This window comes from Lemur catta, chromosome 10, assembly GCF_020740605.2.
Source record: "Lemur catta isolate mLemCat1 chromosome 10, mLemCat1.pri, whole genome shotgun sequence".
NCBI lineage: Eukaryota > Metazoa > Chordata > Mammalia > Primates > Lemuridae > Lemur > Lemur catta.
In genome coordinates, this window is record NC_059137.1 from 1,087,487 (window position 1) to 1,109,120 (window position 21,634).

A 21,634-nucleotide genomic window follows, 5' to 3' on the forward strand; every position below is an offset into this window, starting at 1 on the left:
GCCCAGCACACAGCCGACACTCAGTGAATGTCTGCTGATTGAACAAAGAGTGCTGGATAGAAAGCCTAGCGCCATGACTGGGTGACAAGTGTTCCAGGCGTATGTGCTGAATGAATGGTCTCTGCTGCAACAGTTTGTGGTGACTGAAGGACAGTTTGGGCAATGGCTGGAGGTGGAGAGTAGGGACAGGAGGTAGAGATTCAGGTGAGCACAGCAGACTGCATGCCCAGGCCAGAGTCCACAGGAATACTTAGCGTGCTGCAGGGCTGGGCAGCAGAGATGGCACATGTCCCTTCAAGGCAGGTGTCAGGACATGAACTCTGGGCCCTCTAGGTCAGGGTGACTCCAAATCCCACCTCAAGGTGTGGATTGGGCTATGATCAGAGGGTTTGTAAAATCAATATTTGTGCAGCTAGAGGCACTTGCAGGGCCAGGAGAGGAGCAAACCTACCTGGGCAGATGAGAGTGCGGACAGATGGGGTGCCAGCAAAGCTGAGCTGGGCAAAAACCTCCTGGACCCCTTGCCAGAGGCAGGATTGTGGCCAAAGAGTCACCATCTCTTCGCCTTAGGTCCTTGTCAAGGGGTGCAGGTGAGCAAAGCCCTAAGGTCCAGAGGCCAACAGCGAGGACCAGAGCCCTGGGAAAGGCTCAGGGGCCAGGCAGCAGTGCCGGTCCCTCACTCCGTGCCCAGTGCTGGGGGTACATGGGCGGAAAGAGTCTTCCAGCCACCGTGCCCAGGAGCTCCAGGCTGGCACAGCGAGCACATAATTACAACTGGGATGGTGCCTCGGAAAGTACAGAGGCTGCATGGGCCCAGAGACCTGGTCCAGGCTCCAGAAGCTCCCCTAGGAACAGAGTAGCTCGCTGAAAGCTACAGGGTTGAAAAAGTGTCAGGTCAGGCTGGAAAGCAGAGTGGAAAGAGGACGTGATCAGACCTCAGCACAGGAAAGACACAGGGCCCCCATCAAAGTTCCTTACTATGAATGAGCCCCAACTTCAGGTGGATGATCCCAGAGGAGAAGTGGACCCAGGACACTCCCTGGCCAGGGAAGCTGCCCCTACAGCCTGAGACACAGACACCAGTGCCTCAGGTCTAAGGACACAGAGGCGCAGATAGGCAGGTCAGCTGAGGCCTCCCCAAGAAGGGATCAAGGAAGGCCGGCCGGGGGACCAAGGCAGCCCCTGTGTCATTGGCCAGGTGTCCGTGGCATTAGTGAGTCTGGGAAGATGGTGGGGTGAGGGGCCTGGAGCAGGGCTTGGAGAAGGGCAAAGGTGGAGGCGGGGTCCAGGCATCCTGAGCACCACCCTGGCTTCTAGAGGGTCCTACTGGTCAGCCCTGGGCTGGGCTCCCAGAAGGAGAACACAGCCTCACCCCGTCTGGACTGACCAGACAGAGACAGAGTGACCCGATCCCAGCTGGAAACACAGCAGAGGCCCTGGGGCAGGGGAATGGGACGAAGGACAGGGTTATTCGAGCCAGGAGAGCAGCTGGAGGTGTCCAGCCAGGGGAAGGGGCTGGGGCAGAGGACGACCAGAGCCAAGGGGAGCTGGTCACCAGGTGGGGATCTGGGACACAGGAAAAAGTGGCTTTGTCTTGCAGCGGGCAGGCCAGGCCAGGCTGTCCCCAGGGCCCAGAGGAGGAGCTAGCAGCGGTGAGGACAGAGAGGCCTCTGTGCAGGAAGGTGTCCGGCTGGCTGGAGACTATGGCCCTCCTGTGGCTCCTGGCAGAAGGCCCCAGCGTCGGCCCGTGGGTGGCTGTGGCCCGGAGACCCTAGGGGAAGAGAACCCAGAGAGTTAGAGGGGGAGGGTGGGATGCCCAGAGGGGGTTCGCCCCCATCCTTACCCCACGGTTACCTGGGGACAGTTTTTCTATAGGGTGTTGCCGGGCGCAGGCGGAGCGGAGAGCGCGCCAAGCCGGGGCGGGAGGGCTGGTGAGGGCAGGCGGCGAGGCCGAGGGGAGGTCGGCGGAGCTGGGGGAGCCGGTCCCCGCCCGCCCGCCCGGCTCATCCGCGCGCCTGGAGGGCCCTCACTGGCGCGGCGCCGGCCCGGGCAGGAAAAATCAAACCCGGGCTGGCGGCCTCTCAGCCAATCGGGGAGCGGCCGGGCCTCGCTCGGCCAATGGGCGCCGCAAATGTTAATGAGCGCCACCGCCGCGGGCGGGCCCCGTTCAAAAGTCGCCGCCATTGTCGCGGCGGGCAGCGCGCCGGCCGGCCCCGTGGGGCCGCGCGGGGCGGACTCGGGGCAGACGCGGGGTGCGGGACGGACACGGGGACGGACGCGGGACAGAACCCGGCGCCATGGCCGGGGTCGCGATGGCCGAGCGGGGCCGCGCACCGCCACCCGTGCCACCTGCACCCGGCACGGAGGGGCTGCCGCGCGCCTTCCTGCAGAGCCTGCGAACCCTCTTCGACATCCTGGACGACCGGCGGCGCGGCTGCGTGCACCTGCGCGAGATCGAGTCCCGCTGGCAGGGCGCCGACGCCCGCGAGCTGCCCCGCGGCGTGCTCGAGGGCCTGCGCCGGGCGGCCCCGGCCAGCGGCTACCTGACCTTCGAGCGCTTCGTGGCCGGCCTGCGCACCTCGCTGCCGAGCCCCGACGGCGGCCCGCGGGGCCCCGCGCACGCTCCGGCCCGGCCCGGGGACCCGCCGCCGCCACCGCAGCGCCTGGTGTTCGCGCCGGCAGACGAGCCACGGACTGTGCTGGAGAGGAAGCCCCTGCCCCTGGGCGCGCGCCCCCCGCCGACCGGCCCCCGCGGCGCGGCCCGGAGCCCAGAGAAGCTGTGCGGCCCGGCCGAGGCGGCGCCCTGCCCCGCGGAGCCCGAGCGGCCGCACAGCGCGGCACTGGAGCGGAGCCCGAGCGCGGACGCTGGTGAGTTCGAGGCAGCCCCCAGCCCCGCCTCGTATTCCCCTCCCCACCCCTCCGGCCTGTGCCCCTCCCACGAGGGCCGGGGATAGTGGACACCCCAGCCTGGAGCGCGCCTCCTAGGTTCTGGGGGAAAAGGGGCTTCGTGCTTGTCCCCGTGTGCTTATGGGCCCAAGCGGGTAGGCCAGCCCATTCCCTGCCACCGCATGAGGCCACCAGAGGCTGTTGCGCGACTTGGAAAACCTGCTGGGAATCCAGTGTGTACCAAGCCTGAGCTTGGGCTGTCCACCTCCAGTACCCGCCCCCTGCCAGGGGCTGCCTGGGCCCTCAGCCTCCTGTCTGTGCGTGCTTAGGCAGAGGTGCTTCCCTCCAGAAGAGTGGGTCCCCCAGGCTGTGGCCAAGTGGCCCCAGGGTCCTTCTCAGTATGACAGCTCTGCGGAGAGGGCTGGGCCTAATGCTGTCCACTAAGGCCAGGGAACACCAGCACCTGCTGCAGGTGGCCCAGGAGGACCTGACCCTGTTGCCAGGAAGAGCAAAGGGGTGTGTGGGTCTCCTGTACAGCCCAGGGGCTGCTCCATGGTGGATGCCACAGAGGGACACAGATCACAGTCTCTGGGGAAGGCTGGCAGGCTGCTCAATTGGCTTCCGGTCCAGTTGGCAGCAACAGGAGGCTGCTGAATGGCCCCCTGTCTACCCCCCCAGCACCTGCCTTGGGAACAGGACCTGCATTATGGCTCGGGGCGGGGAGTGGGGGGCAGGCTCCCCGAGGAGCCCAAGGCTCCCCCAGGCCCCAGCCCATTGAGCCTGGGCACGTGTCCGCCAGGTGCAGGCCTGTCTGCCGGTGGCAGCTGCCGGCCCCTGTTGTGCTGCCCATAGCTCTGCCAGCCTTGCAGGACCTCTCCCCCACTCCCGCCACATTCTCCAGCCCTATAGCTGGTGCTTGGAGCCCCAGTGTCCCCCGGTGTCCCTGCTGAGCTGATCCAGCAGCCCCAAGCCAGGCTGGGGGCTCCCCGGTGCCTCACCACCCAGCCTCCCTGTCCCTGTTGTGTGGGAGGCTTCTGGGTGTAGCTGGCTCCAAACGCAGGGTCAGTGTCATCATGTGGCTGCGAGGTTTGAAATCAGCCGTGGATTTCGTGCAATGGACAGGCTTGGGGTTTGGAGGCCACAGGCCCATGGTCCGGCCCTCCTCCACCCTGACACCCCATGTGGCACTAGGGCAGTGACCTCACCCCTCTGAAGGCCACATGGCCAGTGTGCACTGCAAGGCAGTGCTCACACTGGTCACCACCGTGGCCACAGGGCAGGGTTCCAGCTATCATCCTCCGACAGGGAAACCAAGGCCCAGGCAAGGGGCGTGGCATGCTGACTGACAGAACTGGCTTTTGGGGTACCAAATCTGGAGCTCCAAGTTCAACCCACCTCCCCAGTAAAGCCCCCCAACATACACAGTCTCCTAAGTCCCCAGCCCGGAGGTTCAGGGCCTCCTTCCTTGTCCTCATGTAGGGCTGAGTGTGTGCCCCAGGCTGGCTCAGGGCCCTGGCTGGGGAAGGGCGTCCTCCATCTGCTGGTTGACCAGCTGGACACACCGCGTGCGTCATCTTAGGGTTGGGAGCTGCCCTACGGACTCGGACTCGGCTGTGAGAGCAGGCCCAGGCATCCTGTCTGTACCTTCTGTGCCCGGGCCTCCTGGAGGCAGGAGCATGGCTGTGCGCCCTCCTGCTGCCCTGCCTGGAGCCGCGCTGCACAGCAGGCTGCAACTTGAACTCTGCTCCTTACCAGACACACCTGGGCCCATTCTTGCACCTCCCACTACTCCTCTGGCCTGGGCACCAGGGGCATGGCCTCCAAGGATGAGCCTGGTGCTGGGGACAGGCTGAGAGCCAAGGGAGGGTACCCTCCTCCACACCTGCACCCCACTTCTGTAGATGGGGAGTTGGGTGTGAGGGGAGCCGAGGCAGTCGAGTGGGGACCATACCCCAGCCAGGCCAGGCCAGTGCCTGGGACCTCGGAGGATGGATTAAGTTGACGGGGCCACTGCACCTGTAGTGGAACCAGGAGGCCCAGAGGTGAGCCGGGCCTGTGCCTCTCTGCGACAGGTGCAGTGGCCTGCAGGGCCGCGGAGGTAGGCTTGGGGGATGCACGGCGGGCGCCCCGCCCCCGAGGGGAACGTCGAAGGCACACCATCACCAACGGCGTGGACTGTGGCCTGGTGAGTGTGGGCCAGAGGCTGGGGAGGAGGAGCCTGTAGGGGGAGCATTGGTTGGTTCTAAACTACTCCCTCCCTGGGCTTGAATCCGCCAGAGGGATGGTCCGCCCAGGTCAGGCAGAGAAAGGTCAAGAGGTCCTTTAGGCACGTGTGGTGACAGTGGCATGGGCCCTGCCCAGCTGCTTCACGAGGTCACCCTTGCAGGCCAGCCCAGCTCAGCAGCTGTGCGCTCGCCGCAGGTGAACCCCTAGAGTGCTGTTAAGCTCAGGGGTCAGTCACCCCACCCCCCTGGGGAAGCCTGAGTAGAGGGGCTGAGAGAGCCAGGACCCAGGAGGAGGAATGGAACTCTGCTCCCAGCATGCAGGCATGCAGGGTCATGTGTGTGCAGTGTCTCAGGAGCAGGCTGCCGTGCACTGGTGCATGTGTTTGCAAACCTACACACGTGCCGAGGTACCTGTGCCTGTGTGCGTGCCTCAGCTTGCACACCTGTGGCTCCGGGTGCACACGTAGGCGCGTGCAGGCACGCACAGATGCATGCGGGCTCACAGGCATGTGGCATTCCCACGTTCGTGCGCGTGTCACAGCTGAAGCAGCTGAAGGAGCTGGAGCAGGAGAGGGAGGTGCTCCTACAGGGCCTGGAGATGATGGCTCGGGGCCGCGACTGGTACCAGCAGCAGCTGCAGCGAGTGCAGGAGCGCCAGCGCCGCCTGGGCCAGAGCAGAGCCAGCGCGGTGAGTACTGCTGCCCTGGGGCTCTGGGCTCCCTGTCCCCAGGCAGGGTGGCTGTCCCTTCCCCCAGGACACAGGTACACCCCTCCTCCCACAGTGGCTGCCCCACTCCGAGGACCTCCCCCACCCTCGGTAGACCTCCCCCACCAGCAGCAGCCCCTGTGCCCTCGAGGCTCTGAGCAGCAACTTGAGGGGGCAGGAGTGCAACTTGTGGGGACCGCTGTGCTGGCCCCAGCCCTTCTCTCTGACCACCCGTCCTCTGCTTTCCTCCCAGGATTTTGGAGCTGTGGGAAGCCCTCGCCCACTGGGACAGCTGCTGCCCAAGGTACAGGAGGTGGCCCAGTGCCTGGGGGAGCTGCTGGCTGCGGCCTGTGCCGGCCGGGTGAGTGCCCCCCACCCCCAGCGCCCCACACTGGAGCCCAGGCCCAGCTCAGTGCCCCTCGCCCTCGTCCAGGCCTGCCTGACCGTGCCTTCCCGCAGGCTCTGCCCACATCGTCCCTGGGGCTCCCGTGCCCTGCCCTGGGCCCCGCCTCGCCCCCGGCCCCCGGCTGGCAGCAGCAGACCATCCTCATGCTGAAGGAGCAGAACCGGCTCCTCACCCAGGTGAGGTGCGGGGAAGGGTGGGGGAGGCCGAGGCCCGGCGGGCCTGACTGACTGCCCGTCTGCCCAGGAGGTGACCGACAAGAGTGAGCGCATCACCCAGCTGGAGCAGGAGAAGTCCGCCCTCATCAAGCAGCTGTTTGAGGCGCGTGCCCTGAGCCAGCAGGGCGCTGGGCCTCTGGACTCCACCTTCATCTAGCCACTGTGAGCAGACCCCGGCCCCTCGGGGCCCGGCGTGGCCTGAGCCCAGCGGGCAGCCCCTTGGCTCCAGCCTCTCTGGCTGAAGACCACTCTGCCAGCCTGGACACAGCCCTCGAATGGGCGTCCTCCCTCCGCCCTTGCCATCTGGGCTACCTGAGGCCTGTCCCAGGCGGAGCCCCCAGACTGGCCTGCGTGCCCAGACTGACTTGGTTCTGGCCTCGGGCTCTGAGCTGGGTGGTGCTCTGTTGTCCTGGCACAGCCTGAAGCTGCTACTACCACTGTCAGTGGACAGTGGGTGACCCCTCCTGGTGTTTACCAGATCTCAGGCAGTCCTGGGCAGGGCGGAGCTGTGGTAGCCCTGCGCCCACGTGTACAGCCGTCCCGTCCCGTCCTGTCCCATCCTGTCCTGTCCCATCCTGTTCTGTCCTGTCCTGTCGCGGCAGGGCCTGGTCTTAGTGAAGGGTACCTGCCACACCAGGCTGCACTTCCGTCGGCGGCCAGCAGAGGGCGTCAGGCGAGCACAGTCCACCTGCCCCAGGGCACCGCCCCCCCCCAGGCATGGGGTGGGTGCGGCCGCGGGCCCTGGGCGTGGTGGGGGACCTGTGGCTGTGGCACCCAGGCAGGCAAGGGGCCCAAGGGCAGCTTCCTTCCCTCAACCAAGGGCACCAAGACAGGTTGGCTGTTGCTCAGATGGAGCAGATGGTGGGGGCCGGGGCACTGCCTCTCAGAGGAGGGCTCTGCCTGTGCCCGCTGGGTGGGGGGAGCGACAGGGCTGCCAGTCAGGGTTCCTGTGTGGCCACAGCCAGAACAGACCAGGCATGCTCCTGGAGTGGGGCCCAGAGCTTAGCCTGCTTTCACCCTCCCTACAGACCCCAGACCCTAAAGTGACCCGTCTTCATCCCTCCCATGCAGGACTCTGCCCAGCTGAGCCCCACAGAGCAAACTGTGACCCAGCCTCTGGGCCTTGGACCTGCCGGGCAGCTTGGCCTGGGTGGGCTGGTGGTCACCAGGGTGGCTGGGGTGTGCCCCTGCCAGGGAGGACCCTGCCCCCAGAAGGTGTGTCAGCCGGGGCCCACCCCAAAGCATTCAAAGTTACCAGGGTCTAGGGACCTCATACCTCCATCCCGCCACACCCAGCTTGGCCCCAGGTTTGGGCGCCAGGTTCCCTTCAGCCACAGAAAAGCAGGACCACAGGGCACAGGGAGAGGCTGGGGGGGCCTCTGTCACTCCCTGCCCTGGCCCTTCCCTCTGGGGGGCCCTGCTCAGCCTGGCCTAGAGGGGCCGTGCCAAGAGCCAAGGGCACAGCAGCATCACAGGTGGGTGTGCGGCCCAGGGTCCCCAGCGCAGGGCGTCGGTGTATGTGAGTGCAGGGACCCCGAGTGCCCAGCGCAGTTGGGCATGCAGCCCCAGGGGCAGCCCGTCTCACATGAGGGCCCGGCAGGTGCAGCAGCAGCTCCCTCTGGGCCCAGCGGTGCACCATTCTGCAGGTAGCAGCCTGCAGCGTCACTTCCCTGCTGTGCTGGTCCTGCTGGTGTGTCCCAGGGGGGGCCCAAGTCAGCCCAGGGGCAGCCACCTTCCTCTGAGGATAGGAGTGGGTTGTCCTGGGGACCTAAGCTAGCCCAGGCCTACACCTCCGGGCAGGAAAGGGTGGGCTTGTGGTGCAGTGGTTAGGCCAGCACCAGCCAGGGAGAAACCCTCCTTGCCCATGTCCCTCAAGTCCACGGAGTCTGCCCCTGAGGGTGTCAGCCGTGCCCTGGGGATTCTGCACCCCAACATCTTCACAGAACTGCAGGCCGGGGACAGAGCACAGCGTCTGCCCCAGGGTGATGTCCACTGGACCCCCCCCCAGGAAGCTGGGCCGTGCAGCGGAAGGGTGAACGGGAAACAATCCAGTGCCTCTCCTGGCTTTGGTGTCCATGTGGGGTGAAAACAGTAGATTCCCCAAGTTTGCAGCCTGAAATCAGACTGCTGCGTGTGTAGCCCCAGAGACCTCGAGGGCAGAATTTAAAGTGGTCCCAGACCAGCCGAGCCCAGGCCACCTGCAGAAGCCAATGCAGGTCCTCTGGAGCCCAGCCCTGGTGAAGTCTGGGACAGGAAGGTCTCCGTGGAGGAGGCTGTTGGTCATTTCAGCAGGGGGGCGGCATCCCTGGCCTCTGTCCACGAGATGCCAGTAGGGTGCGCGCACCAGCACACAAACACACTCAGTCGTGACCATAAGAAATGTCGCCAGACGTTGCTATGTGTCCTTGAGGGGGCAAAAATCACCCCTGGCCGAGAATCTGCTCTGAGGGAACAGGTTCGTCAGGCCTGAGCGTTTCCTGATGATAAATAAGTCCCAGAGAAAATGAGCATCAGTTAAAAAAAACTTGCAAACACATGGAAATGATACACCGCGAGAGCCAGCAGGGACAGCAGGTGGAATCTGTGGACACTCAGATGCCGGATTATCAGAGAGGATATAAACAATATTTTCTGTATCTAAAGAAATAAAAGATTCTTGGAAATATGAACAAGGAATAGTCTTTATAGTCTCATTCCTGACAAACTATAATCTTTCACACTATAAAGAAGACCAACCACATATGAAAAAGAATCAAATAGAACTTCTAGAAGTAAAAAATACCCATCTAATTGAAACGAAAAACTCAATTAAATTGACTAAATATTGATAAAAATTTTCAGCACAGCTGAAAGATACAGTGAACTGAAAGTTCAGAAAATTATCCAGAGAGAGGAAACATGGTAGCGGGGAGGGCCCCGGGTGACGGGTGGTCCTGGTCTGGTTGGGTTTCCTGGAGGATGCAATAGGGAAGGAGGAGCCGTTTGTGGTGAGAAACTGGCTTAGAAGTTTCCAGAATTGACAGAAATCCCAATAAATGCCAGTTAGGATGAATAAAAAGCAATGTAGACTTTGTCTTATGAGATCATAAAAGAATCTAGAGACATATATATATTTTTAAAGGCAAGTATGAAACGAAGTTTTTTTAACGAAGGGCAAGATAGATTTACAGAGCAAGAGCAAGATACATTTGCCATAGACAACGAATGGACCCTTCTCTTGTAACAAAAAGGATTTTTTTTTTTCCTTTGAGACAGGGTAGCCCTGGGTAGAGTGCAGTGGCATCATCACAGCTCACTTCAGCCTCCAACTCCTTAGCTGAAGAGGTCCTGCAGCCTCAACCTCCTGAGTAGCTGGGACTACCATGCCCAGCTAATTTTTCTATTTTTTATGAGACAGGGTCTCACTCTTGCTCTGGCTGGTCTCAAACTCCTGGCCTCCCAGAGTGCTGGGGCTACAGGTGTGAGCCACTGAACTCAGCCTATTTTCATTTTTTCAGAGACAGGGTCTTGTTCTTGCCCAGGCTGGAGAGCAGTGGTGCAATCACAGCTCACTGCAGCCTCGAAGCCCTGGGCTCAAGCGATCCTCCCACCCAGCCTCCCAAAGTTCTGGGACTACCAATGTGTGCCACCCTGCCCAGTCAAGAGATGGAAAATAACTCACCTACAAAGGAAGTGCCAGGACAGCATCGGGGCCATAGTGAAGTGATGTCTTCGATGGCGAGGACAATATACTGACTAATCTACAAGTCCATACTTAGAGAAACTGTCTCTTAAGGATGAGGGCAAAATAAAATATTTTCAAACAAAATCGAGAGTTTAGCATGAACAGAACATTACTAAAGGAAATTCCAGAGGAAGTGCTTCAGGAGAAGGTAAAATTCAAGAAAGAATCATAAATAAAGACAAGTTAGTTATTTTTGCTACGTAACAAATTATCCTAAAACTTCCTGGCCTAAAGCAACAATTATTTTCTTGCAGTTTCTGTGGGTGAGGACTTTGGGAGCAGCTGTGCTGGGGGTTCTGATTTGAGGTCTCAGGAGGCTGCGGTGACGACACTGGCAGGGCTGCTGTGATCGGAAGCTCGGCAGGGACCACAGACCCACGTCCCGGATGCGCACACGCACAGCTTGTTGGCAGGATGCCTCGGTTTCTTGTCTCTAGGGGCTGCTTGGACATTCCCACAGCAGAGCAGCTGGCTCCCCTAGAGTAAGCATCCAAAAGCAACAGCCAGAAGGAAGCCACCTGCCTTGTACGGCCTAGTCTCAGAAGTCACTTGTGAAATATTGTTCATTAGAAGCGAGTCACTAGGTCCAGCCCTTACTCAAGGTGGGCAGGGAGGATTAGGCTCCACCTTTTCAAGAGAAGGGTGTCAAATAATCTCCGGAACATATTTTAAAACCAACACACAAATTAAACATGTAGGAAAATCTAAGCAAATATTGTGTCTGATAATAATAGTACCTACTTTGTGGGGGAAAACAAGATAGAACTAAAATGATGTCCATGCAGCTGGGTGTGGTGGTGGCGCCTGTAGTCCCAGCTACTTGGGAGGCTGAGGCGGGAGGATCGCTTGAGCCCAGGGGTTCGAGGCTGTAATGAGCTGTGATGATGTCACGCCACTCCAGCCTGAGTGACAGAGTGAGACTCTGTCTCTAAAACAAATAAACAAACAAATACATAAAAACATAAAATAATGTCCTTACGGCATATACATAAGGAGAAGTGATGGGAGCTAAGGTGTTCTGAGGTGCTTTAATGTTCATAAGGAGGAAGAATGTATTGATTAACTTTAGATTTTATTAAGTATGTGTGTTACAAGAACTAGGAGAACTGGGTAGAATAATAGCTGTACTGTTAGTACCTTCTAAACAGGGGGAGGGGGATGGGATGAGAAAAAGAAATTCAACCTGAAGAAGAAAAAAAAAAATTCAGAAAACACATCATAAAATGGTAGAAATACATTAGTAATCACAATTCACATAAATGAATTAAACTCACTAGTTAAAAGACAAAGTCGTCAGATTGAATTTTTAGAAATTCAGATTAAGCTGTTTTAAGAGACACACCTAAAATATAAAAACACCAAAAAACAAGAAAAGTTTGAGTAGTTTTATAAATATAAAACAAAATAGATTTCAAGGGAAGAGATTTTACTAATCGTAAAGAGGGAGAGTCACTGCCTAAAAATAAAAACCTCAATTCCCCAGGAAGATATAACAATCTTAAACTTGTAATCACCCAATAACATAACCTCAAAATATATAATTCACAAAAGATATGCAGATATTTCACCAAAGATGATATATAACGGTAAATAAGCACATGCAAAGATGTTCAACATCATTAGCCATTAGAAAAATGCAAATTAAGGCTGGGCGTGGTGGCTCACGCCTGTAATCCTAATACTCTGGGAGGACAAGGCGGGAGGATTATTTGAGCTCAGGAGTTCGAGACCAGCCTGAGCAAGAGTGAGACCCAGTCTCTACTAAAAATAGAAAGAAATTAGCCAAAACAACTACAAATATATAGAAAAAATTAGCCGGGCATGGTGGCGCATGCCTGCAGTCCCAGCTACTCAGGAGGCTGAGGTAGGAGGATTGCTTGAGCCCAGGAGTTAGAGGCTGCTGTGAAGCAGGCTGACCCCACGGCACTCTAGCCTGGGCAGTAGAGTGAGACTCTGTCTCAAAAAAAAAAAAAAAAAAAAAAGAAAGGAAGAAAAGTGATGCAAATTAAGACTACCACGAGAGATTGCACCCCCACCAGAATGGGTAAAATGAAATATAGTGGCAACACCTACGTTGGCAAAGGCTTGGGGAAATCAGAGTGTTCACCTGTGCTGGGGGTGTAAGGTGACACAGACATGGGAAAACAATTTGGCGATTGCTTTCAACAGTAAAACCGACTTGCAGCGCGCGGTGGTTAACTGTGTGTGTGAGCCTGCGCGTGCCTTGGCGCTCAGCCGCTTGAGCAAATGCTAGTTTAGATGTTGCCGTGAAGGTATTTTTTAGATGTGATTAATATTTAAATCAGTAGATTTTGAGTAAAGCAGAGTCCCTTCCATAATGTGGGTGGGCCTCATCCAACCAGCTGAAGGCTTTAAGAGAAGAGTGCAGCCCCCCAAATGGGAAGGAATTTGGCCTCCAGACGCCTGTGGACTCGAGACCGCAACATCAACTCTTGCCCGGGTCTCCAACCTGCCGGCCTGCTCTGCGGACTTCAGACTCGTCCGCCCCCACAGCTGTGCAAGCCAGTTCTTTAAAATAACCACCTGTCCACCCCCCACCCCTCCGCCCCCGGTTCTATTTCTCCGGAGAACTCTGACTAGTCCACATATAATCGCACTCTTGGGCATCTGTCCCAGACGCACGAACTCACTTTCATGCAGGAACATGCACCTGAATGTTCATAGCAGTTCGATTTGTTTTACAGCCTAAAACCGGAAACTACCCAGACGTCTCTCCGCAGGCGAGTGGTTAAGCAAACCACGGCACACCGCCACCACGGAATACTATTCAGCAACGAAAAGGAACCAGCCAGTGACACGCGCAGCAACTTGGAAGAACCTCAAGGAAATGACCCTGAGTGATAAAAGCCAGCCTCGAAAGGCTGTATTCTCGGGGTTCACTCACACTCAGCCGTGCGACAGCTCAGGGCAGGGGTGCAGACGCTCGGTGGCTGCGGGGTGAGGACGGGGAGGGACAGCAGGCGTGGCTGCTCTCTACACAGGCTGCCCAGGTGACGGAGCCACACGGAGCTGCGCAGCCGCACACGCGGGCACGGAGACGACCCTGCGGGCTGCATCGGGCCAGCTTCTCCGTCTGCTGCGGAAGACGTGCCCGTTGGGGGAGGCTGGGGGGTGCAGGGAGCGTCTGCGTACATTTCTTTGCAGACTCCTGTGAATCTATAATCATTTTACAATAAAAAGGTGAGATAAAACGTAAGTATTTTAAAAAACAAATATATATATTTATTTATACGAAGACGTGTCAGCACTATAAGGAGAAATTGACAAATCCACCATTACAGTGGGAAATTTTAATATAGATATCTTAATAATTGATAGGATACCGTATCTGAACATTATTGATTATATTGATCTAATGGACAGATATAGACCAATGAATGCATTCGTTAATTGGAGAATAGACCTTTTTTCCCAGCACACGTGGAACATTTGTAACTATTTTTGACAACGTGCTAGGCCAACAGCCAGTCCCCCAGCTGTCAAGGCTGAGCTCCCACAGACTCCGCCAGCGAACCGCAGGGCCGGTAAGCCAGAGGGCAACATAAAAGAGAGAATTTTAAAAAGCTCAGACTTTTGCATATGAAAACGCACACCTCTAAACAACCTATGTGTCAAAGAAGAAATCATAATGGAAATGAAAAAAACCACGTAAGTGCCTCACACACAGGGACTGGCCGGAGCTACGCAGACACTTGCGGGCTCACAATAGGAAGGAGAAGAGCTCAAAAGTGATGAATTAAGCATTAAACTTTAGAATTTGGAGAAACAAATGGAAGAATGAATACAAAGAATAGGGAAGGAAGAAATTCTCTTAAATTATATTAAGATGTATTTTTGAGTATATACTGTGTAGTGGACACGTTTCTTAATACAGGGAAACTACCAGACAGAACAGGGACAAATACTTTTGCTCGCTGAGCTCAGTGGCCCATCTGTGGTCCCAGCTACCCAGGGGATGAGGCAGGAGAACCCCTGAGCCCAGGAGTGGAAGGCTACAGTGAGCTGTCATTGCGCCGCTGCATTCCAGCCTGGGCGGCAGAGCAAGACCCCAGCTCAAAAAAAAAAAAAAAAAAAAACTAACCACAGAGAAAACAAGCTTAGGTATTTTTACAGGCAAGTTCTACCATAAATTCCAAGGAACAGATAATCCAAATACTGTGCAAATTTTTCTGGAGAAAAATTTTATGAGACTAGCACAATTTTGATATCGAAACTGGACAGGGACAAAGCTGTGTGTGGTGGCACTCCTGTTGTCCCAGCTCCTCGGGAGGCTGGGATGGGAACACCTTTGGAGCCCAGGAGTTCAAGGCCAGCCTGGTCAATACAGCAAGATCCCTGTCTCTTTAAAAAAACCAAAAACCAAAAACCAAAACCAAACAGGGACATTACAAGAAAGGAAAAATACAACCTAACCCCATTCTGCAGCTATAAGACAATACAGTATGCTCAGTTTGGATTAATCTCAAGGAATGCAAGGTTAGTTTAATATTTTTAAATGCACTAATTCATTACATTAACAGATTAAAGGAGAAAAATCACATGCCTACCTCAAGAAATGCAGAAAAAACATTCAATAAAACTCAATGTCTGGAATATTACTCGGTGCTAAGAAGAAATGAGCTATCAAACCGTAAGGGGGCACGGAGGAACCTTAAATGCATATCACTAAATCAAAGAAGCCAGTGTGAAGAGCCGTGTACTGTATGATTCCCGAGACATGATACTCTGGAAAAGGCAAGATCATGGAGACAGCAAAAGGATCCGTGGTTCTCAGGGGTGAGCACGAGGGAGGGACAAACAGGCAGAGCACAGATTTTCAGGGAGTGAAGCTACTGTGTGTGACATGCAGGGTGGATTCATGTCGTGACACTTGTTCAGACCCATGAATGCACAACACGGAGAGTGGGCCCTGCGTGCACTGCAGGCTGGGCAGCTGTGATGTGTCGGTCTAGGTTCCTCAGCTGTAACACGTGGACCACTCCGAGGGGATGCTGATAATGGGGGCAGCTGTCCCTGCGTGGGGGCAGGGAGTACACGGGGAACCTCTGTACCTTCTTTTTATAATTTCAGAATATTACGGGGGTACAAACACTTTGGTTACATAAATTGCCTTTACATCACCCAAATCAGACCTACAAGCATGCCCAACCCCAGAGAGCACGCACTGTTCCCACTAGGTGTGAATTTACCCATCCCCTCCCCCGGACACCCAACGGATGTTACTACCATATGTGCACGTGTTGATCGATTAGTACCAATTTAATGGTGAGTACAGGCATATCACTAAATGAAAGAAGCCAGCGTGAAAAGTGCTTGTTTTTCCATTGTTGTCACACTTCACTTAGTAGAATGGGCTCCAGCTCTATCCAGGATGGTACAAGAGGTGCTACATCACCATTGTTTTTTGTGGCTGAGTAGAACTCCATGGTATACATACACCACATTTTATTAATTCACTTATGTGTTGATGGGCACTTGGGTTGATTCCACATCTTTGCAATTGTGAATTGTGTTGCTATAAACATTCTAGTGCACATGTCTTTTATTGTATTTTATTTATTTTTTTTGAGACAGAGTCTCGCTCTGTTGCCCGGGCTAGAGTCCCATGGCATCAACCTAGCTCACAGCAACCTCAAACTCCTGGGCTCAAGCAATCCTCCTGCCTCAGCCTCCCGAGGAGCTGGGACTATAGGCATGCATCACCATGCCTGGCTAATATTTTCTATGTATTTTTAGTTGGCCCGATAATTTTTTTCTATTTTTTTTTAGTAGAGACGGGGTCTTGCTTTTGCTCAGGCTGATATCGAACTCCTGAGCTCAAGCAATCCTCCCGCCTCGGCCTCCCAGAGTGCTAGGATTATAGGTGTGAGCCACCGCGCCTGGCCTCAGATGTCTTTTTTATAGAATATCTTTTGTTCCTTTGGGTAAATACCCAGTAATGGGATTGCTCGATCAAATGGTAGTTCTACCTGTACCTCTTTGAGGTATCTCCATACTGCTTTCCACAGAGGTTGCACTAGTTTGCAGTCCCACCGGCAGTATAGGAGTGTTCCTATCTCTCTGCATCCACGCCAACATTTGTTGTTTTGGAACTTTTTGATAAAAGCCATTCTCACTGGAGTTAAGTGATATCTCATTGTGGTTTTGATTTGCATTTCCCTGATGATTATAGATGCTGAGCAATTTTTCATATGTTTGTTGGCCATTAGTCTGTCTCCTTTTGAAAAGTTTCTGTTCATGTCCTTTGCCCACATTTTAATGGGGTTGTTTGATTTTTTGTTAATTTTCCCAAGTTCTGTGTAGATTCTAGTTATCAGCCCTTTATCGAATATGTAGCATGTGAATATTTTCTCCCACTCTGCAGGTTGTCTGTTCACTCTAGTGATAATTTCCTTGGCTGTGCAGAAGTTTTTAAATTTGATCAGGTCCCATTTATTTATTTTTGTTGTTGCTGTGGAAATCTCTGTACCTTCTTGTTAATTTTGCTGTGAATCTAAAACTGCTCTAAAAAAATATTTTTTAAAATGCCCTGAAAGTCAATTCATGTAGGTTTTTAAAAGAATTTTTGGAAACTGCCAGGTGTAGTGGCTCACATCTGTAATCCCAGCATTTTGGGAGGCTGAGGGGGAGGATCACTTGAGCCCAGGAGTTTGAGGCTGCAGTGAGCTGTGATTATACCACTGCACTCCAGCCTGGGTGGAAAAAAAAAAAAAAAAAGAATTCTTAGAAACTGAGAATTTACAGAAAAATAAGCTTTCAACAAACACGATTAATGGTGAAATGCTGAAGGCATTCTCTTTTATGATCAGGAATAAGAAAGTAATGCTGTTATGGTAAATTCTATTCAAAAACTTACTGATGAAGTATTAGAATTACAAAGAGTCTAACAAGGTGGTGATCACAAAATTACTATTAAAACATCCATTGAATTTCTATAAAACAGCAAAACAATTCTTGGAAAATTCAATTTAAAACAAAATATAATATATCAAATACTAAATTAAGAAAAATATGGGGGGTCAGTGAAGGATCCCAAGATGCCTGGGTGAAAACTTGCTCTAAAAGCCATTGACCGGGTGGCTTTTTGAGAGATCATACCCCGAAACCAAAAGGCTATTGCTAATTTCCTGAAATCTTGGAATGAGACCCTCACCTCCAGGTTGGCTGTTCTACCTGAGAATCCACCAACTATTGACTGGGCTTCCCACAAGGCCAATGTGGCCAAGGCAGGCTTGGTGAATGACTTTGAGAAGAAGTTTAATGCCCTAAAGGTTCCTGTACCAGAGGATAAATACACTGCCCAAGTGGACGCTGAAGAAAAGGAGGATGTGAAAACTTGTGCTGAGTTTGTGTCTCTGTCAAAGGCCAGGATTGAGGAATATGAGAAACAGCTGGAGAAGATGAGCAACATAATTCCATTTGATCAGATGACCATTGAGGACTTGAATGAAGCCTTCCCGGAAACCAAATTAGACAAGAAGTATCCCTACTGGCCCCAGCAGCCAATCGAGAATTTATGAATTTACAAAATTGAGTCTGAGAGGAAGTTCTGGCCCTTATATTACACACTCTGGACATTAGAAATGAAAATAATTATGCAGTTTTTAAAAAAAGAAAAATATGCAGGACTTTTAAAGGAGAAAATTATTTTAAAAATCTGTTGAAAGATCTAAAAGAAAGCTTAAGTAAATGGATAAATAAACCACGTTTTTGGAAAAGATTTAATATTTTAAAGATATTAATTTTCTGCAGTTGGTGGGTAGATCCAGATTGGCGTATAGTTCTAAATGGAATCTCAATCAGGGTTTTCAAGGAATTTGGTAAGCTGGTCTAAAAATTTCCGTGGCATCGCAAAGGGCATAGACTAGCCCAGAGGAGGAAAAGAACTTAGGATAGCGTGTCTCTCCCTAGAGGTCAAGATGTGCCCTAAGGCTGTGGGGGGTGTGCTGGGACATGGAGTGCCAGGCTGCTGAACAGAGACTCCCAGACAGCCCTGCATCTAGAGATGGCACCGGACGGGGTGGGGGGCACGTGATAAACAGTGCTGGGACAACCAGTCCTTCACATGGTAAAATGTGAACTGGAACCCTGTCCTTGAATCCTACACACAAAAACCAGTTCCAGGTGGGTCAAAGGCTGGCAATCAGCAAAATCATAAAGCCTTTAGAAAACTCCAGAGGAGAATATCTTTATGACCTCATCGTAGATTACTCGTACGTGACCCAAAAGAGCAAAGATAGAGTGGGAGACGGTACATCTAGACCAATGAAGAACTTACAAGATATACTTGCAGAAGGACCGACATCCAAACATACGTAAAGAGCATTTGCAAGTCAATAAGAACAAGACAAACAATCCCTAGAAAATGGAAGAAAAACCTGAAAGGTGCTTCAAATAGGTGCTTCACAGAGGATATGAAGAGAAGCCCCATCTCTTTACTAACAGGAAATGCAAATTAAAGTCTCAGAGAGACACCATCTCGCCCCACCCCCAGCAGCATCTCCGACATCTACAAGTTGCACAACACCAATTCGGGGGAAGGCGTGGAGCCCCAGACTGTCACGAATGCTCATGCGTGCCAGCTGGAACCATCATTTGGGAAAACAATTTGGCATTTGTTAGTGAAGCTGGAAACACACTTACCCATGCCCAGCAATTCTGCTCCTGGGACGTCCCCGGAGAAATGCTGGCAAGTGTGCGGACGCGCAGAGCAGCAATCTGAGAAGCCGAAAGGCAGATGCTGACATGCTCATCCGTGCAGAGGGACTTGTCCTTCCTGGTGTCCCTAGGGCAAGGAGAATGAAAGAACCACACCTTTAAATGCCAGTGGGGTAGGCCGGACTCGGTGGCTCACACCTGTAAAATCCTAGCACTCTGGGAGGGCGAGGCAGGCGGATCATTTGAGCTCAGGAGTTCGAGACCAGCCTGAGCAAGAGTGAGACCCCGTCTCTACTAAAAATAGAAAGAAATTATATGGACAGCTAAAAATATACATAGAAAAAATTAGCTGGGCACGGTGGTGCATGCCTGTAGTCCCAGCTACTTGGGAGGCTGAGGCAGGAGGATCGCTTGAGCCCAGGAGTTTGAGGTTGCTATGAGCTAGGCTGACGCCACGGGACTCTAGCCCGGGCAACAGAGCGAGACTCTGTCTCAAAAAAAAGAAAAAAAAAATTTTTTTTAAAAATAAGAAAAAAAAATAAGGTGAGTGAAAGAAGTGAGTTGCAGGACAACGTGTCCAGTATATACAGTTGCAAACCAGGAACAACATAAGGTAATTTGGAGACGTGTTGGTAGGTGCTAAGACTATAAAGAAAAGCAAGCGAGTGACAAACACCAAATTCAGGGGACTGGATGCCTCTGGTGGGAGGAGGGGCCCTGGGTGGGGCCACCAAGGGGTCTCTGACATACGGTGCTGACGTGCTTGTTCCCAGTGGTGTGACTCTGACTCCTACATGTGCTCCACCCACTCTGCTGTGCATCTCCCATGTCCCCTGTGGCAGCACGGGCTTCGCCTCTTGCCAGGAGCCTGTCTAGGACAGGTGGGTGCCCTCCCCTGTGCCTGCCCCTCGAGTTCACAGGTGTCCCTTGCTCACTGCATATGCACGGAGCCCGGCATGCTTCTGGCCTGCAGGATGTGCTCAGCGAGTGTTTGTTGAATGACTGATTGAGTACATGAAGAAAGAGAGCAGCGAGTGAAGGGCCTTTCCCATTTCAGCCACAGGAGATTGAGGTAGGGCAGCCAGGCCCCATGGAAGTCCCCTCCCCAGGAGGTCTGGATCCTGTGGGGGGAGGCAGGGAGGCTCCGAGGCCCCTCTCCCAGGGCCCCTCCCTGCACCTCTTGCAGCCTCATTGCTCCGCTCAGCCAAGCCAGGCCAAGCACGTGCAGCACATCTGGAGCCCCCACGCCTGCCCCCTGAGGTTCCCACCCAGAGCCCCTCCACCCCTTCAGCTCCAGCCAGCTTCCCTCTGACACGCCCTCCAATCCGCCTTCCAGGGGCCCCAAATCCATGCCAGGAGGGGCGTTGCCTGCCCTCGTGGTCTCAGACAGAACTCGCCTCTCAGCCTTTGTGGACTGTTCCTGCTCCTGCCTCCCTCCCCTCACAGGCTGCTCTGGGCACCGGGCCAGGAGCAGGGCCGTCCTCTCAGGCCTGGCAGGCTCCTGCTGCTCCAGGCCTGGGTTTGTTGTCCGGCAAGGACAGTCCAGAACACCAGGAAGCCCCGCTGGGCCTGGCAGGAGGACAACGGGGGCACTGGAGGACCGGCAGGGTCGGGGTAGGTGCTAGGCTCCCTCTGGGCTGCCTGTGCGCCTGAAAAGAAGGCGTGGTGTGCAGTATGCATGACTGTCCTGCCTCTGGGCTTCCAGGGCCTTCCTTTCTGGAAGGAAGGGCCTGGGGCATGGGGAGATGCTGGTGGGAAACTGGGGCCCGGAGCCCAGCACTGACCACACCCAGAGACTCTCTTCTGGGGCCCTGCCAGGCCTGGCTCCAGGCTGGGCTTTGAGGAGGCTGAATGACCTCTGGAGCTCCCATCCGTCCCTTGGGGTCCTGAGCTAGAAGAAAGACGCCTTTGCTGGGCCTCCAGACCCTCCAGTCAGGCACAATCCCAGCCCAATTGTCCCTGCCCATTCCAGATGGCCAGGGCGTTGCCCAGACCCTGGCCCCATCAAAGGCCACCCTTTGGCCGTGCACCCTGGGTGGTCTCGCCACACGGCTCCCTGCACTGTAAGGCTGGCATTCTTCGTACTGGAATTCCCATTCTGCCAAGGGCATGAAGGAGAGTGGCCGCCAGCCAGGCTGGCATGTAGGGTGTGTGAGGGTCACAGCAGAGGGGCCAGACACTCCGTGGTGGAGGGGCAGGGGGCGGGTCTGGGGCCAGCTGAGCACTTGCCCTCCCTGGCCAGCTTCCAGGAACCAGTTGCTGACCAGCACCCTGAGCCTGGCCTGGGGGCCTCTTCTCCCTTCTACCTGCTCCCCTCCTGGGAAAGTCTCCTCTGGCCTCCACAGTCTAGGCCTCTGTGTCCCCCAGGCAAAGGGGGCAGCAGGGATGGCCAAGGCCCTGGGCCAGGGGGCTGGCACTGGGCCCCATCTGAGCTCAGTTTCTTTCCTGTTTCTGGGCTTGGCGTGACAGTGGTCACCCCTGCCCTTCTCTACCTCTGTGTCCTCACCTGTCACCTAAGTCCAAGGCTGTGTGAGCTAGATCTGACTTAGCCCTTCATGCTGCTTGGCTTCGAGCGCCTAGGACAAGGGCAAGCCCAAGCCGGTCAGCTCTGTGACCTTGGAGCTGACCGGTACCGCCCCCAGCCACGCAGCCCAGGCCTGGCCCAGCGCCGCAGGCTGGCTGGTCCCTTCTGGCAGGGAGGGTATCTCACAGGCCAGCCTGGTCCTCACCAGCTCTGGGGTCGGCGCTGCAGGCTTCATTCCACGAGCAGACGCAGACCCTTCTTCCCTCCTG

General features: G+C 54.7%; 1 protein-coding gene, 1 long non-coding RNA gene and 1 pseudogene across 2 annotated transcripts; 2 read left to right on the forward strand and 1 right to left on the reverse strand.

The window, feature by feature from the left end:
* Positions 1-908: 908 nt before the first annotated feature.
* LOC123645590 lies at positions 909-19,101 on the reverse strand. Its single transcript, XR_006737681.1, has 2 exons — positions 18,827-19,101; positions 909-1,771 (listed from the first exon to the last, which is right to left on the reverse strand). It is a non-coding gene; the product is annotated as an uncharacterized LOC123645590 (long non-coding RNA).
* SAPCD2 (suppressor APC domain containing 2) lies at positions 2,221-9,107 on the forward strand. The gene is made up of 6 exons (XM_045561997.1): positions 2,221-2,868; positions 4,959-5,071; positions 5,653-5,799; positions 6,071-6,178; positions 6,277-6,399; positions 6,467-9,107. The coding sequence occupies exons 1-6, from the start codon at positions 2,298-2,300 to the stop codon at positions 6,593-6,595; spliced, it is 1,191 nt and encodes a 396-aa protein (XP_045417953.1). The 5' UTR covers positions 2,221-2,297; the 3' UTR covers positions 6,596-9,107.
* On the forward strand, positions 17,221-17,703 carry LOC123645589 (annotated as a pseudogene).
* Positions 19,102-21,634: the final 2,533 nt, after the last annotated feature.

Coding starts and splice junctions, on each gene's coding strand:
- SAPCD2 (XM_045561997.1), top strand. CDS start 2,298: ATGGCCGGGGTCGCGATGGCCGAGCGGGGCCGCGCACCGCCACCCGTG. Junction 2,869..4,958: donor GAGCCCGAGCGCGGACGCTG/GTGAGTTCGAGG, acceptor TCTCTGCGACAG/GTGCAGTGGCCTGCAGGGCC. Junction 6,400..6,466: donor AGAACCGGCTCCTCACCCAG/GTGAGGTGCGGG, acceptor CCGTCTGCCCAG/GAGGTGACCGACAAGAGTGA.